Below are 13,070 nucleotides of genomic sequence, written 5' to 3'. Positions count from 1 at the left end.
CCACGTGGGATTGGAGTGCCTGTGGTATGACGTCATGGAGAGCCGCACCGCCAATTTCTTGGTTTTGGAGAAAGCCCAAGTTGCCAAGTTGAGGGGTTGTGGAGCGTCAGGATTTCCCTCTACTCATTCGGACGGTTTGGCAGGATTTGGTCTGGGATATGTATATATTCTTTTGCCGACTTTTAGTTTTCATACTCTAAGCACATTCCTTATCCTTCAGCTTTTTCCTGCCTGCCTTTACAAAAGGAAAGGATACGATCGTATTTGGAATGAAAGTGTTTGAAGATTGACCCTGTCTATCCCGTCCCCAATCCCCTACCTTGTTTGTGTGGTGTAACGACTGACCCTGGAGAAAACTGGAGAGTCAGAGAATTACAGAGTTGAGATAATCCAGCCTTCAGGGAAAGTGGGGAAAAAAGCAGAGGAGTGAATAGAAAGTGAGGCTTTATTTCTTTTTGGAAATTTCCAAGAGTTAATAAGTCATCTGTATCATAGAGGATGGGTATAAGACTAGTTGGCTCCAAAAGGGAGGGAGGCAGCGCAAATTATTACATTTTCCAAGAATTTTCTGACCCTGAGGAACTTCTAGGACACTAAAATGAGGGATCAAGAGTGAGGGAAAGACAATTCCCTTTCACATTTGCCTGAGTTAGAAGGAAGGTTTGCCAGTCAGGTGCAGAACTAATGCAGTCCCACAGTGTACTGTGTAGGTTTAGGAAGGAAAAAGTGCGGGGTACACCGATGACTATTGTTACTAGTTAACTGGCCTTAGAGGTAGAGTGTTGTCCTGGGATCTAGGTACTAGGCTAACTGGACGTTGATGACGGAAGTGTTGGTCATAAGATGATTACCTTTTAATGCAGTATATGTGGGGCATATTACGTAAATCTGTCAGATGCAGCAGCAGAACTGGGGTTGATCATTGGGGAGAAACTAGCCATTTCTTAGAGGAAGTGTCTTACAGGATGAGGCCTGCAGCTGATAAATTTTATCTGGTTCTGCAGGGCATAGATTTAATCAGCCTGTGTTTACCAAAGCTGCTTAAAACCTGTCCCTGCCCAGCCTCTACCCCTTAAATTTTTTCACTTCCTTTTCTCTACTTCCCTAGGGCCAGTAGTATCTCAACTGCTTCACTCAGTTTGCAGAACTATTTAAGAAACAATATTCTCTCTCCTATATCCTCCATATTCCCAGAGGTGAGCAGGTAGAAAAGGAAACAAGGAACTTGGAGGAATTATGAGTGATCTGCTCACCAACTGATAAAGCAGAACTACAGCAGGAACATGGATGAAACTCCTGAGAAACCTCTCTATAAACTGAAATTTGCCAAGCACTGGAGTAGGGTAGGATGTTCCTGAGGGTGGGCGAATGGAGAGGATGACCTATGGATGTTCCTTTCCAAACTTCTCCCTTCCTCACCTCATCCAGATCATCAGAAATTATATAGGGGATAAAACTTCATCCTCAGGGAGGTCTTGTCCCAGCTGGGGCCCAGGAGCCACAGGATCAGCAGCTGCAATGCAGCTAGTTACCAACACAAGTAAACAGGGTGTGTCCCCGCCCACTGACAATTCTGCTGCCCAGGTGCCACCTGGTGGTGATAAGCAGTAAGTGGACAACAGGAAGGGATGGCCATTTGTTAGAGGAAGTGTCTTACAGCATGAGGCCTACAGGAGGAAAGAGAATAAACTTCCTGGACTTGCAATCTGCATTTATATGTAAACCATAATCGCCTCCAAGAGGCAGAGGCAGAGGGTACTCTCATCTCAGCTCACAAAGATGGGAAGGGCAACAAGATTTGAGGAAATTCCTTCTGTATTCTTTATTCCTCAAGTTACTGCCAAGCCAGGCGCGGTGGCTCACCCTGTAATCCCAGCACTTCGGGAGGCCGAGGCAGGCGGATCACCTGAGGTCAGGAGTTCAAGACCAGCCTGGTCAACATGGCAAAACCCCCTCTACTGAAAATATAAAAATTAGCCAAGCATGGTGGCAGGTGCCTGTGATCCCAGATACTCTACTTGGGAGGCTGAGGCAGGAGAATCACTTGAACCCAAGAGGTGGAGGTTGCAGTGAGCCGAGATCATACCACTACACTCCAGCCTGGGCAACAGAGTGATACTCCATCTCAAAAAACAAACAAATAAAAAAACTGCCAAGTGGCCAGGCGTGGTGGCTCAAGCCTGTAATCCCAGCACTTTGGGAGGCCGAGACGGGCGGATCACAAGGTCAGCAGATCAAGACCATCCTGGTTAACACGGTGAAACCCCGTCTCTACTAAAAAATACAAAAAACTAGCCGGGCGAGGTGGCGGCGCCTGTAGTCCCAGCTACTCGGGAGGCTGAGCCAGGAGAATGGCGTAAACCCGGGAGGCGGAGCTTGCAGTGAGCTGAGATCTGGCCACTGCACTCCAGCCTGGGCGACAGAGCTAGACTCCGTCTCAAAAAAAAAAAAAAAACTGCCAAGTAATGATCCCTTTGTTGGATGGCTATATCATTAGAACTTTCTTATGTCAAGTCTGGAGTCAGACTGCCTGAATAGATTCCTGGCCCCATTCCTTACTTGCAGAACCCTGGGCAGGTTACTTTTTAAGCCTGCTTTCTCCTCTGTAAAATGGGTACAATAATAGTACCCATTGTGTCAACGAGACCTTGCACGTAAAGTGCCTAGCACAGAGCCTTGGCTTACATTAAGCAGTCAACGAATGTTAGCTGGCCGGGCGCGGTGGCCCACACCTGTAATCCCAGCACTTTGGGAGGCCGAGGCGGGCGGATCATGAGGTCAGGAGATTGAGACCATCCTGGCTAACACAGTGAAACCCCGTCTCTACTAAAAATACAAAAAAAAAAAAAAAAATTAGCCAGGCGTGGTGGCAGGCACCTGTAGTCCCAGCTACTTGGGAGGCTGAGGCAGAATGGCATGAACCGTGGAGGTGGAGCTTGCAGTGAGTGGAGATCGCGCCACTGCACTCCAGACTGGGCGACACAGTGAGACTCTGTCTCAAAAAAAACACAAAAAAAACAAAACAAAAAAACAAATGTTAGCCATTATTCCAGAACTCCCTTTTTATTTCCTATGTAGCAAACAGGACCTTCCTCCACTGGGCAGCCCTTCAAATATTTGTAGACTTCTATTTGAAGCTTTCTCTTGCCAGCCTTTTCTTTTTTCCAGCAAACCACACTGGTTTGTCAATGGCCCTCTTTAAAAATTACATTTAGAAGAACACACTACTAAGTGGTTATACTTAACGCAGAACATAGACTGCTGTATTTATAATCCATTACCAAGGTTCTACTGCCCTTATGGAGCCTCCTAGAAAGATGCCTAGAACATAGCATGCTCTTAATATTTATAAATGGACACATTGAGGGCTAAGATTCTATTTTTTTGCAGCCAACTGGAAGTCCCAGGTTGTTCTCATGTGAATTATTGCTCATATAGATCTCTAACATTGTTCCCCGACAAGCTCAAGATCTAAGTAAGTTTTTAGTGTGAGAGTGCTCCAGTGTTTTAGTCAATCCAAGTTACAGACACTTTGAATATTATTTAGCTCTTCCTGTGTTACTGTTGATAAATGGGCTTTTTATATGTTTACCCAAGTTGGGTTTTTTCTTTTTATAATAAAACACAGCCCTTGGGCTTATCACTAGAGAACAGAGATTTCACCAACATAAATGCCCTAACCAACACTAAGTACAAGTGTTCAGTTTGATTCCACCAAATGCTATTTTTTTATCTTATTATTTTTTAACCAGAGCCATTTGAAAGGAAAAAATGCTACTATTAACTGACCCATAATTTTCCTCTTATCTGTGATGACTTAGCAGGTGAGAGGAAAGCCGCTCCTGTAATCTGGGAACTAGTCTGACACAGCCAGGCTTCAGAGCTGTTAGGGCTGACCTGGTGCTCACAGGTAGCACCTGTAAGCTATGTGTGTTTGTGTCCAAAAGTTCTCTTCTATTTGAGGTCAGGAGTTCTCTTGGACACAATCTCACAAAACACCAGCATCGGACAAGATTACTCAGTGACTGTGATGAAGTGAGACAAAAAACAAAATCACTTGACAATTTTAAGCACAAAACAAGGTCAGTGTGCAAACCACAAAACAGCAAACATCCCCTTTCCCAGCTAGTGACTTCATCATCGACTGCAGCTTAGGTTCACTTGTCTGCCCTTCTTCTAGACAAGCTACCCAATCATAGAGTTATCCTTGCTTCCCTTAACAGCAGCCAACCCATAAAAACACCCGCTTTCTTGAATCTTCCCCAAAATCACTTAACCAAAGTCTAAGTCCTCTAAGTCCTTCCTAACACCCTCATGCTGAGACACACCACGTATTCTCAATGGTGAGCCCTCCCCCTCACTGCAATGAGCATTAAACCCAACTTGCTCAATTACCAGGTGTATTCTTGGTGGTCTTTAGCTGGAGTAAATACATACAAGACATACAATGTCTAAAGTTTCCAAATCTACCTCTTTGGAGGTAACTTGGCAAGGAGGAAATACAGTCAGTCAGGATTTGACTGATAATTCATGTTGGTATCTATTGTTACATTCTTCTCTAAATGCTCGTAAGCCATCTAATAGTCTAGAATTGCCGGGCACGGTGGTTCACACCTGTAATCCCAGCACTTTGGGAGACTGAGGCAGGTGGATCACAAGAGATCGATACCATCCTGGCCAACATGATGAAACCCCGTCTCTACTAAAAATAAAAAAATTAGCTGGGCTTGGTGACGGGCGCCTGTAGTCCCACCTACTCAGGAGGCTGACGCAAGAGAATCACTTGAACCCAGGAGGCGCATGTTGCAGCGAGCTGAGATTGTGCCACTACACTCCAGTCTTCTAGTAACTGAGCAAGACTCCATCTCAAAAAAAAAAAAAAAAAAAAAAACTTGTGCCCCAAAAAAACAACATTAAACTTATCAATGTGTTGCTTCTAAAATCCACAAACAATGTTAGCCCACTTTCAGTCTTTAGGCTTTTTAATGACTGGCCTTGACCTAGCCCACCATCTCCAATCCCAGATGCGACCTGAGTGATCAACCAGACAAGACAGCAAGAGGTAGCACGAGATATAACGAGGGGGAACACAATCCAGGATCACTCTCTACCCCCAAATCTACTGTCCCATTAGACTAGACACCTGAGTTGTTTGCCCTACATCAGCCGTGAGCTGAGGAGGAACTGAGGTTTGACTATTGGGGCCCCTGGCCTTACTGACTCAAGTAGATTTAAAACTTGTGGTGCTATGTGGAGATAGAGGAAAGGGATGGACCCTGAGCCTTGTGTCCCTAGAAGGACTCTTTTCCCAGACCTCCTAAGCCTTGAAGGCTTAAGGAACTGGCCACTGAGGAAGGGCTGGCATAGGAGGGACATTAACTGCCATCAACTCCACCTGTCCTGCTGTTTGAATAAGGACCTGTCAACTACGTAACATCCCATCCCCATTTCTCAGCAAATACACCCTCCTTACTGCCTGCCCCGCTAAATGACCCTAGGAGCCCTGGTTACTAAGGCAACCTGGGAACAGCACATACCGACAGAGACCAGAAACAGATGGGACTATTTTTAAACTAGACTAGGTGGCTCCAAAGCTTTTGCCCCATAAAGTGCGTTCCCCAAAGCCCCATTTGGTCTTGTTCTGGGTCCCTACCCTTCTTCACTGGCTTCTATCCATCTTACCAAAGCTATGTGAGGCTGGGGTCTTTATCCCATTTTGGCATGAGATCTATTTACTGCTCCCATCTTCCACACAGAATATCTAAGCAAGTTTTCACTGCCTCCATTTGTTAAAAATAATTGTTCTTTTATTTCTTTGGAAAGTAGTGGGCCCTGCCCTATGGATTTTCAGGCCAAACTAGGGTAATGAATGCTTCCCTAGTCTTTGGGCTGGAGCACTACGGTCCCAGCCTTCCCAGGGCCCAGAAGCAATTCCTTTATTGTCCAACCCAACCAACTAGGACCCAAATTGTTTGAAGGCTCCTGTCAGGCCTTCTCTCCTAATCACCCACTTCCCAATCTTTCCTGGCTTTCCCTCTGGGCAGGGTATTTTTTTCTTCCAAAACCAGTGCTGGAACCTGTGCTGTGCAGAAGAGAGGACAAGACGAGGGATGTTCCCAAATTCCCGTAAGAGGACACAGCCCTTCAGTCAGTCCTTCCTCTCTGCTGGCTTCAGTCTGCATTCCTTTGCAAGCCCCCACTGTGAGGCTTGAAGATGGACAAGAGGACCCTCATAAAAGGGAGGTGAGAGAAAACACACCAACCCAACCCCTCCTCAGGACATACTGCTTGTAGTCTCTTGTCCTAGTTCTCAAGGGAGCCCTTCAGACAGGGCTGGGGAGGGCTAGGCAAGTGGGCAAGGGCCCCTTGACCCCAGCCCTGGGAGGCTATACCAGGGGAGTGTCCATTAGCCCCATCAGTGTGGCATGGCCGTGATGCGCATGCTCTGGGAAGCGATAGGGTAAGTCACCATGGGAGTGGTGGTGTGGCTCATTGTGATTCCTGCCAAGGGTTGGGCCATCGATACAGCCACAGGGGCCACAGGAGCCACAGATACAGCCACAGGAGCCATGGAGACAGGTGGGGGTGCCATTCCCTGGGCAATTGTTTGAGCCAGGGCAGCTGACAGTGGCGTGATCTCTGGGGTCAAGTGTGGGGGTGGGGGTGGTGGAGCAGCAGGAGGTGCAGCATTAGTTGGGGGAGCCGCTGGAGCTCCAGCAGGGGCCACCAGTTCTTGCTGGGACACTGGACGAGGCTGTAGAGCCTGGCTGCTGAGAGTAGTGTGAGTCTGGGCAATGCCATGGTTAAAAGTAGCGACAGTGCCCACAGTGGGGGCCAGAGTTTGCTCAGTCGCTGGTGCAGTGGAGCTCAGGGTTATGACCTTGGCCTGATTGCGGAACTGAGCATTTTGTTCCAGTAATACCTCATTGGTGGCGAGCAGGTTACTGACCTGCTTCTTTAACTCCTCTACCCGCTTTCTGAGCATGGCATTCTCCTCCTCTAGCAGTCTGCACTCCACCCCTCGCGGTGGAGCCAAGCTATATTCATATGACTCAAAATGAGGGCCATCAGGGGGGCAGCATCCACCTCGCCGGCGTTTTGGGCCTGGCTCATGGTCCTCAAAGCCCCTGTCAGGAAGGTCATAGATATCATAGAGATCATGACGTCGTCCTGGGAGGACTGAGCCTGTTGAGCCCCCACCAGTGCCTCCTCCACCCCGAGCATCAAACTCAAAATCCCGCTGCAGGTGACGGAACTTGCACTTGGCTCCTCTCTGACAGTCACCCTTGAGAAAGTCACGGCAGATAGGGACCTCCTCCTTGCCATTTGGTAGGTCTGCCGGTGAAAGGCCAAGGCCAGCTGCTACTTTCTGCCTCAGCCGTGGGGGAAGCTCTCCTGTCTTCTTATAGCCATCCTCATCCTCCTTGGAGCCATGGATGAAACGGCAATTTGGGCGGCTACACTCCTTGTTCTGGAAGTCATGGCAGAAGATGAACTCGTTTTTGCTCACCCCCAAGTTGGACACCTCACTCATGTCTGGGTGGCGATATCGGCAACGCTTGCCTCGCTTGCACACATTCCTCAAGAAGTCTCTACAGATGGCATCTGAGCTGGCCCCGCCACTGCCTGTCCCTGCCCCACTGGCCTCCTCGCTGCCACCACCTCCAGGGCCTCCACCGCTGCTCCCGGTACCGTTGGCATAGCTGTCCCGGTCAGGCATCCTGGTCCCGCCCAACTCAGGGTTTTCTTTATCTTGCCACTCTTGGTGACCACTACAAAAGAGGAGAACTGTATCAAACAGGAGTCCTCCAGGGAGATACCACTCTTCTTGACTATAGAGCAGGTGGCCCAGAGGGGCAATGGCTTTAGAAATGGAGAATCTAAGAGATAAGAATTCTGGCTGAAATGTCTGACTCATCAAAAGTCCCGCCCAGGCTTTTGTGCACCTGGTCTGGGTCAGAATGATTCACACTTGCCTGGCTAACAGAGGAGGGAAGGAGTTGGGGTGAAGCCACCTAATTTCACTAATGACGATAGGCCCAGGAGGGAGCAGGGAAAAAATAAGTGTTGGATTTCATCTTTCCTTCTGAGCTGACCTTATTAAAGTTGTGGAAGTGAAATTAAAACTGCAGTCAGTATCTGAACAGTCTGGGAGGAAACTGGGAATAGTGCCCAAGATGGGCTACTACTGAGCTACTAGGGTTGTAGAAGATGGTAACAAAACTTCCTTAACCCCTTTTCCTTTTCCTCAGGTGAGGGCTCTGTACGTATAAAATCTCTAGAAGCCAAGAAATCCTGGGTGAAGAGACTGGTGTCACCAGCTTGAGGGGAGTCTCAAAACTTGTCATATTTTAGTATTCCCTCCTACCCATCATCACTGTCAGCGGCAGAGAGGTCAGCCCCCTCTATTTCAGGGTATGAGTTCTAAGTTAGAATCTCCACTTCTAGATTTCCAGGACAAACCATTTGTGATAAGATCAAGGTGGGAAGGAGTTAATTTCACAGGAACAAGTGACCTTTCCCCATTCTCCACCCCCTTCCTACTCCCCTCTGTGAAGATCCCACTGACATCCAGCCACACCATTCCTCAACCCATAAAGATCCTCTTTATTTATAGACTCCATAAAAGCTTTTTAAGTCTCCTATTTCCCAAGAGAGCTTTGGAATGTCAGTCCACTGCCCTGGTTCTAGCCCTCCCCTCTCTCCACCCCTAGTAAGACCTGGAGTCCCTGCTACCACGTGTCTGACCTCCCAAGCCTTTCCTACGCGGTGTTCAGGCTCCCTCTGCCGCTGAAATAGGAAAACTTCACATTGTTCCCTTTGAGCATAAGGGAATCTTTCCTGATTACTTTAGCCTTGACCTACCCCATCCCACTGCTGTGACTTTGCCTTTAGGTCTCCCTAAAATGAACGAACCAAACCAGAGACCACAGTTACATGAGAATCTGTAAGAGGGTCCTCCTCCTCTAAAGGTAGATAGTCCCAGAATAATAGAAGCAATCAAGGAAAGAAGTGGTAAAAGATACAAACTTTTAGTAAAAGGGAATGACCAGGTGAAGTACAAATGCCATCTATCCAAACCTGGCTCACGTTGCAAGTCGCACCAGCAGCAGATAATTAGATATGATGCTCCTCCCCACCCAACTCTCCCAGAATTGATACCTGAGGTAGCTCAGGTGAAGTCCGGGGCTCCTGTGGGTCTCCACCTCCACATCACTGCTGGGTTCTGAGCAGGAAAAAAACAGAGACTTGGGTGGAAGGAGGGGTAAGAGTGGAGGACTATGGGGTGGTTGTCACAAGAAAGAAATCTGACAAAACGGCAAAGCTTAGGGAACGTCAGGATTTTCTCAGGGTTCAAACTGAACTTCACCTGTCCAAGGGAGAAGTGGCCAGTAAGAAGAGTAAGAGATAAAACTAATTCGGAAGGACTGGGAGCATGGGTTGGAAAACCAGCTCTGAGTGAACAAAGGGTGCGGGACGCCCTGCATCAAGATGAAAGAGGATGTGAGGGTCAGAGCCCGGCTAAGGATTGGAGTAATGGCTAGTGAGGAACCTTAAAAGGGCAGCGCCTGACAGTGCAGTGGGATGGCCGATTAGACTTGGAGGCAGTGATTGTGACGCTTCCCAACACCCTAGAGTTTGCGAAAAAAGTCCTAGGAGTTTTCCCGCAGCAAGTCTTCTAGCTTGGCAGGTTCCGTGCAGTGCCGCTGGCGCTCAGCCGTGGGCTACGTGAAAGGGACACTAAGGGCGCGCGAAGTGAAGCGGGGAGCTGGGGCTCCAGGTGTCATCAAGCTGAGGGGATGGGCAGGGTTGTGACGTCACGAAGCTGGCGTTTGCTCGCGATGCGGGGTCAGTCAGAAAAGGGGCACTGCGCTGGGGTGTGAGGACGAGCCAGCTCGGTTCTGGGGGGCCTTGTGTGGCCCAGCCGAGCCCAGTCGCTGGGCCGGCCCCGACTCCTCCCCTCCGGGCGCGGCCTCCACCTAAGTCTCCCGCCTCCCTCACCTGCCGCCGCCGCCGTAGTTGCTGCTGCCGCCTGCCGGTCCTCTAGCTTCGACAAAGAGCCGCCCACCCGATCGCTCTTCCGCTTCCTGCGGAAGAAGTGACGCTCTAGCCACCAGACCCGGAACCATACTCTATGGTGTACAAAGTAGGCGTGCGACATGCCGCAGGAAGTTCCCACCACGCTTTGCGTGTCACCATGGCAACCTAACCCAAAGGCGCGACGTAGTCTACTAAGCAGTAGTCGTCAAGGGAGGCCTCCTGGAAGGTAGGGGCGGTACCAGCATTGGCCCCAAATAACCCGCGAAATCTAAAACCTGCCTCCAGAGATACATCATATCCCATCCAGCTCCATCGAGATGCAAACCACACCACATAACCCGGGCTGTTGCCTTTGATATCCTCCATAGCACAGGCAGTGACAGGGCAAACTGTAATGATAGAAAACCCCCACCCGATGGAACCATAAAAAACATAATAGACAAGACGATTTAATTCTTCAGCTAAAAGAGCGGAAGAGGTGATTTATTTTAGGGTTGTTACACTCGGCCACAAATAAACACAGAAATAGTCCAGAATGTCACAAGTCCAGGGCAGAGGACCAACATGGGCAGTTTTGTTTATGAGCAAGGTGGGTCTCAGAGGTGATCGGCGATCAGAGGGCGATGAAGTTCTAGATCCATTGAGACAAGCTCTAGACAGTAGCATGCAGTCCCACAACTTGTACCAGCATCCCCAGCGCCTGGCATTCCATGTTTCTGCTCCTGTGGCCTCCACGATGCAACAAGCTAGCGGTTTACTTGGACCTCTGCCTCATCTTTCTTCTTTTGCGCTTCAGCCTGAAAAGCAGACACAGGAATGGAATACACCTATTCTCAAACCAGAGTTCTTTCCCTCCTACATTAAATCAAACGTGCACATAACATGAGGTGGTAAAATGAACAAGCACTACGGTTCTATCGTCCTCTGTTCTATCCTTTGCTCTAGGAAGAAAATACTCAAACATTTTTCTCCTGAAGATCTTTTAAGATTTCCAAACCAAATGTTTCTGCTAAGTTTTGTCCAAGGAACTTCCCTCCTCCTGGGCTGGCAAAGTCTCCAACATACCTGCGCATTCGCTTCTTCCTCCACTAGCAACCGTTCACAAGCAGCAGATAATTTTTTTAAAAAAAAGAGAGATAAAGCTTATTAGTAGGCTTAGGAGGGATATGAAATGCACTCTTTAGAACCGGGCACATTCTTAACCAAGTATGAGATTGGTCGTAGCAACTACATCAGTAACTTGGACACCCTCGCAACATAAAATCAGAATTCCACCCTTTTCTAATTCCCACCCTCTCTACCCATAGCACTTAACCGCTAGCTCTCTTACAAACTACTTTTCCTCTCCCACCAGCTCTTGGTACCCTTGAAACCCAGTAGTTCAGGAGGTATGGCGGACTTGCCTTAGTCTCCCCCTACTACTCGCCAACTCCTACCTCCCAAGCTTACTACCAGGAACCGCTCACCTTGGCTCTCATGGCGCAGAGGTTTCTACAGGGAAAGAGAGAAAGGCTACAGTTAGTTTGGTGTGATGATGGTAAGTGTCGAGGTCAGATGTCTACGGATTGTACGCGGAATCCGATCACAGGAAGCAAACACACTCACCCAGAAAAATGGCGCTAAGGCCGAGAGAAAGCCAAGGTTCCGTCTACGGCTATTTAATGCAGCGCCGGGTGTCGTCACTTCCGCTTTCCACCCCTTTTCCCCAGGGGCGGGGTTACCCAATGGGCGTAACAATGGTTTTCGGACCCTATTGAGGAGGAGTAGGTTGAGTTAGTTCTCTCCGAAAACTGAGTATTTGGTTTTCGAGTTACCAATTCCCCCCCCAGATTTAGTATGAGGACGCTGTGTTAAACGTTAGCACCTATTTCCCATATTGGATCGAGAGGTGCCCACGGGGAAAAAATAGTAACTGCCACCTTCCCTCGCATTGCTTCTTGGGAGTTGCAGTTCCCTGGAGAAGTCCTCCATTTTGCTATGGATAGGCGCGAACTGTACAGAAATTCTTGTTTTACTGGTTTGCCTTCTTTTCTTTCTTTTTTTTTTTTTTTTTTGAGACGGAGTCTCGCTCTGTCGCCCAGGCTGGAGTGCAGTGGCGCGATCTCGGCTCACTGCAAGCTCCGCCTCCCGGGTTCACGCCATTCTCCTGCCTCAGCCTCCCGAGTAGCTGGGACTACAGGCGCCCACAACCGCGCCCGGCTAATTTTTTGTATTTTTAGTAGAGACGGGGTTTCACCGTGGTCTCGATCTCCTGACCTTGTGATCCGCCCGCCTCGGCCTCCCAAAGTGCTGGCATTACAGGCGTGAGCCACCGCGCCCGGCTCTTTTTTTTTTTTTTGAGACAGGATCTCACTGTGTCACCCAGGCTGGAGTGCAGTGACGGGATCTCGGCTCATCGCAATTTCCTCCTCCTGGGTTCAAGCGATTCTCCCGCCTCAGCCTCCCGAGCAGCTGGGACAACAGGCGCGCGCCACTTGGCTAATTTTTGTATTTTAATAGAGACGAGGTTTCGCCGTGTTGCCCAGGCCGGCCTCGAACTCCTGAGCTCAAGCGATCCGCTCGCCTCGGCCTCCCAAAGTGCTGGGATTAAAGGCATGCGTCACCACGCCCAGCAGGTTTGCTTTATTTTATAAAATAAATTGCTTCAGGGTGATTCGATTCCGGAACCATCGAAGGTCCTAAGATTTCAGAACATAGGAAGATATAAAGTGGGGATTCGGGAAAGCTGCCATACTTCAAAAAATATACTTTCACTGTTTAAGATAGAGCAATTCTTTTTCCTAAACTTCAAGAATAAAATAGCTGACTATGGTCTTTCCTCACGAAGCCTGAAGCAAAATATCACTAGAGATTCCTGGCTACAATGTATCATTTGTTCAGAAAATACGTCAGCGGGCCGGGCGCGATCATCCCAGCACTTTGGGAGGCTGAGGTGGGGGAATCTCGAGCCCAGGAAGTCGAGGCTGCAGTGACCTATGCAGTGATTATCTAGGGGTGAAGAGCGAACCAATGGACATAGGGAGAAAATT

The 13,070-nt window shown here is 48.8% G+C and overlaps 2 protein-coding genes and 1 long non-coding RNA gene across 4 annotated transcripts in view; 1 reads left to right on the top strand and 2 right to left on the bottom strand.

Annotated features, from left to right (window-relative positions):
• Nucleotides 1–92: 92 nt before the first annotated feature.
• Nucleotides 93–13,070, top strand: part of PYM1 (PYM homolog 1, exon junction complex associated factor) — a 233,812-nt gene continuing 220,834 nt past the window's right edge. Inside the window, exon 1 of the mRNA XM_050749203.1 lies at nucleotides 93–96. The gene's annotated coding sequence lies outside the window, so the exon portion shown is untranslated. The remainder of the gene's footprint in view (nucleotides 97–13,070) is intronic.
• Nucleotides 3,522–10,157, bottom strand: ZC3H10 (zinc finger CCCH-type containing 10). 2 transcript variants are annotated; one of them, XM_050749159.1, is made up of 3 exons: nucleotides 10,003–10,157; nucleotides 9,163–9,226; nucleotides 3,522–7,772 (listed from the first exon to the last, which is right to left on the bottom strand). In XM_050749159.1, exon 3 carries the CDS (start codon nucleotides 7,718–7,720, stop codon nucleotides 6,416–6,418), a length of 1,305 nt encoding a protein of 434 aa, XP_050605116.1. In that variant the 5' UTR covers nucleotides 7,721–7,772; nucleotides 9,163–9,226; nucleotides 10,003–10,157; the 3' UTR covers nucleotides 3,522–6,415. The 2 variants fall into 2 exon arrangements, with proteins under 2 accessions (XP_050605116.1, XP_050605118.1); XM_050749161.1 differs by lacking the exon at nucleotides 10,003–10,157 and adding an exon at nucleotides 9,554–9,909.
• Nucleotides 10,755–11,533, bottom strand: LOC126931231 (uncharacterized). The gene is made up of 3 exons (XR_007717792.1): nucleotides 11,478–11,533; nucleotides 11,107–11,129; nucleotides 10,755–10,838 (listed from the first exon to the last, which is right to left on the bottom strand). It is a non-coding gene; the product is annotated as an uncharacterized LOC126931231 (long non-coding RNA).

Source organism: Macaca thibetana, chromosome 11 (genome assembly GCF_024542745.1).
Source record: "Macaca thibetana thibetana isolate TM-01 chromosome 11, ASM2454274v1, whole genome shotgun sequence".
In the NCBI taxonomy this organism is placed as follows: domain Eukaryota; kingdom Metazoa; phylum Chordata; class Mammalia; order Primates; family Cercopithecidae; genus Macaca; species Macaca thibetana.
The sequence above is the reverse complement of the archived record's forward strand: the minus strand, read 5'-3'. Positions and strand labels throughout refer to the sequence as shown.

Excerpts from the sequence above, each read along its gene's own strand:
- ZC3H10 (XM_050749159.1), bottom strand. The coding sequence starts at position 7,720 with ATGCCTGACCGGGACAGCTATGCCAACGGTACCGGGAGCAGCGGTGGA.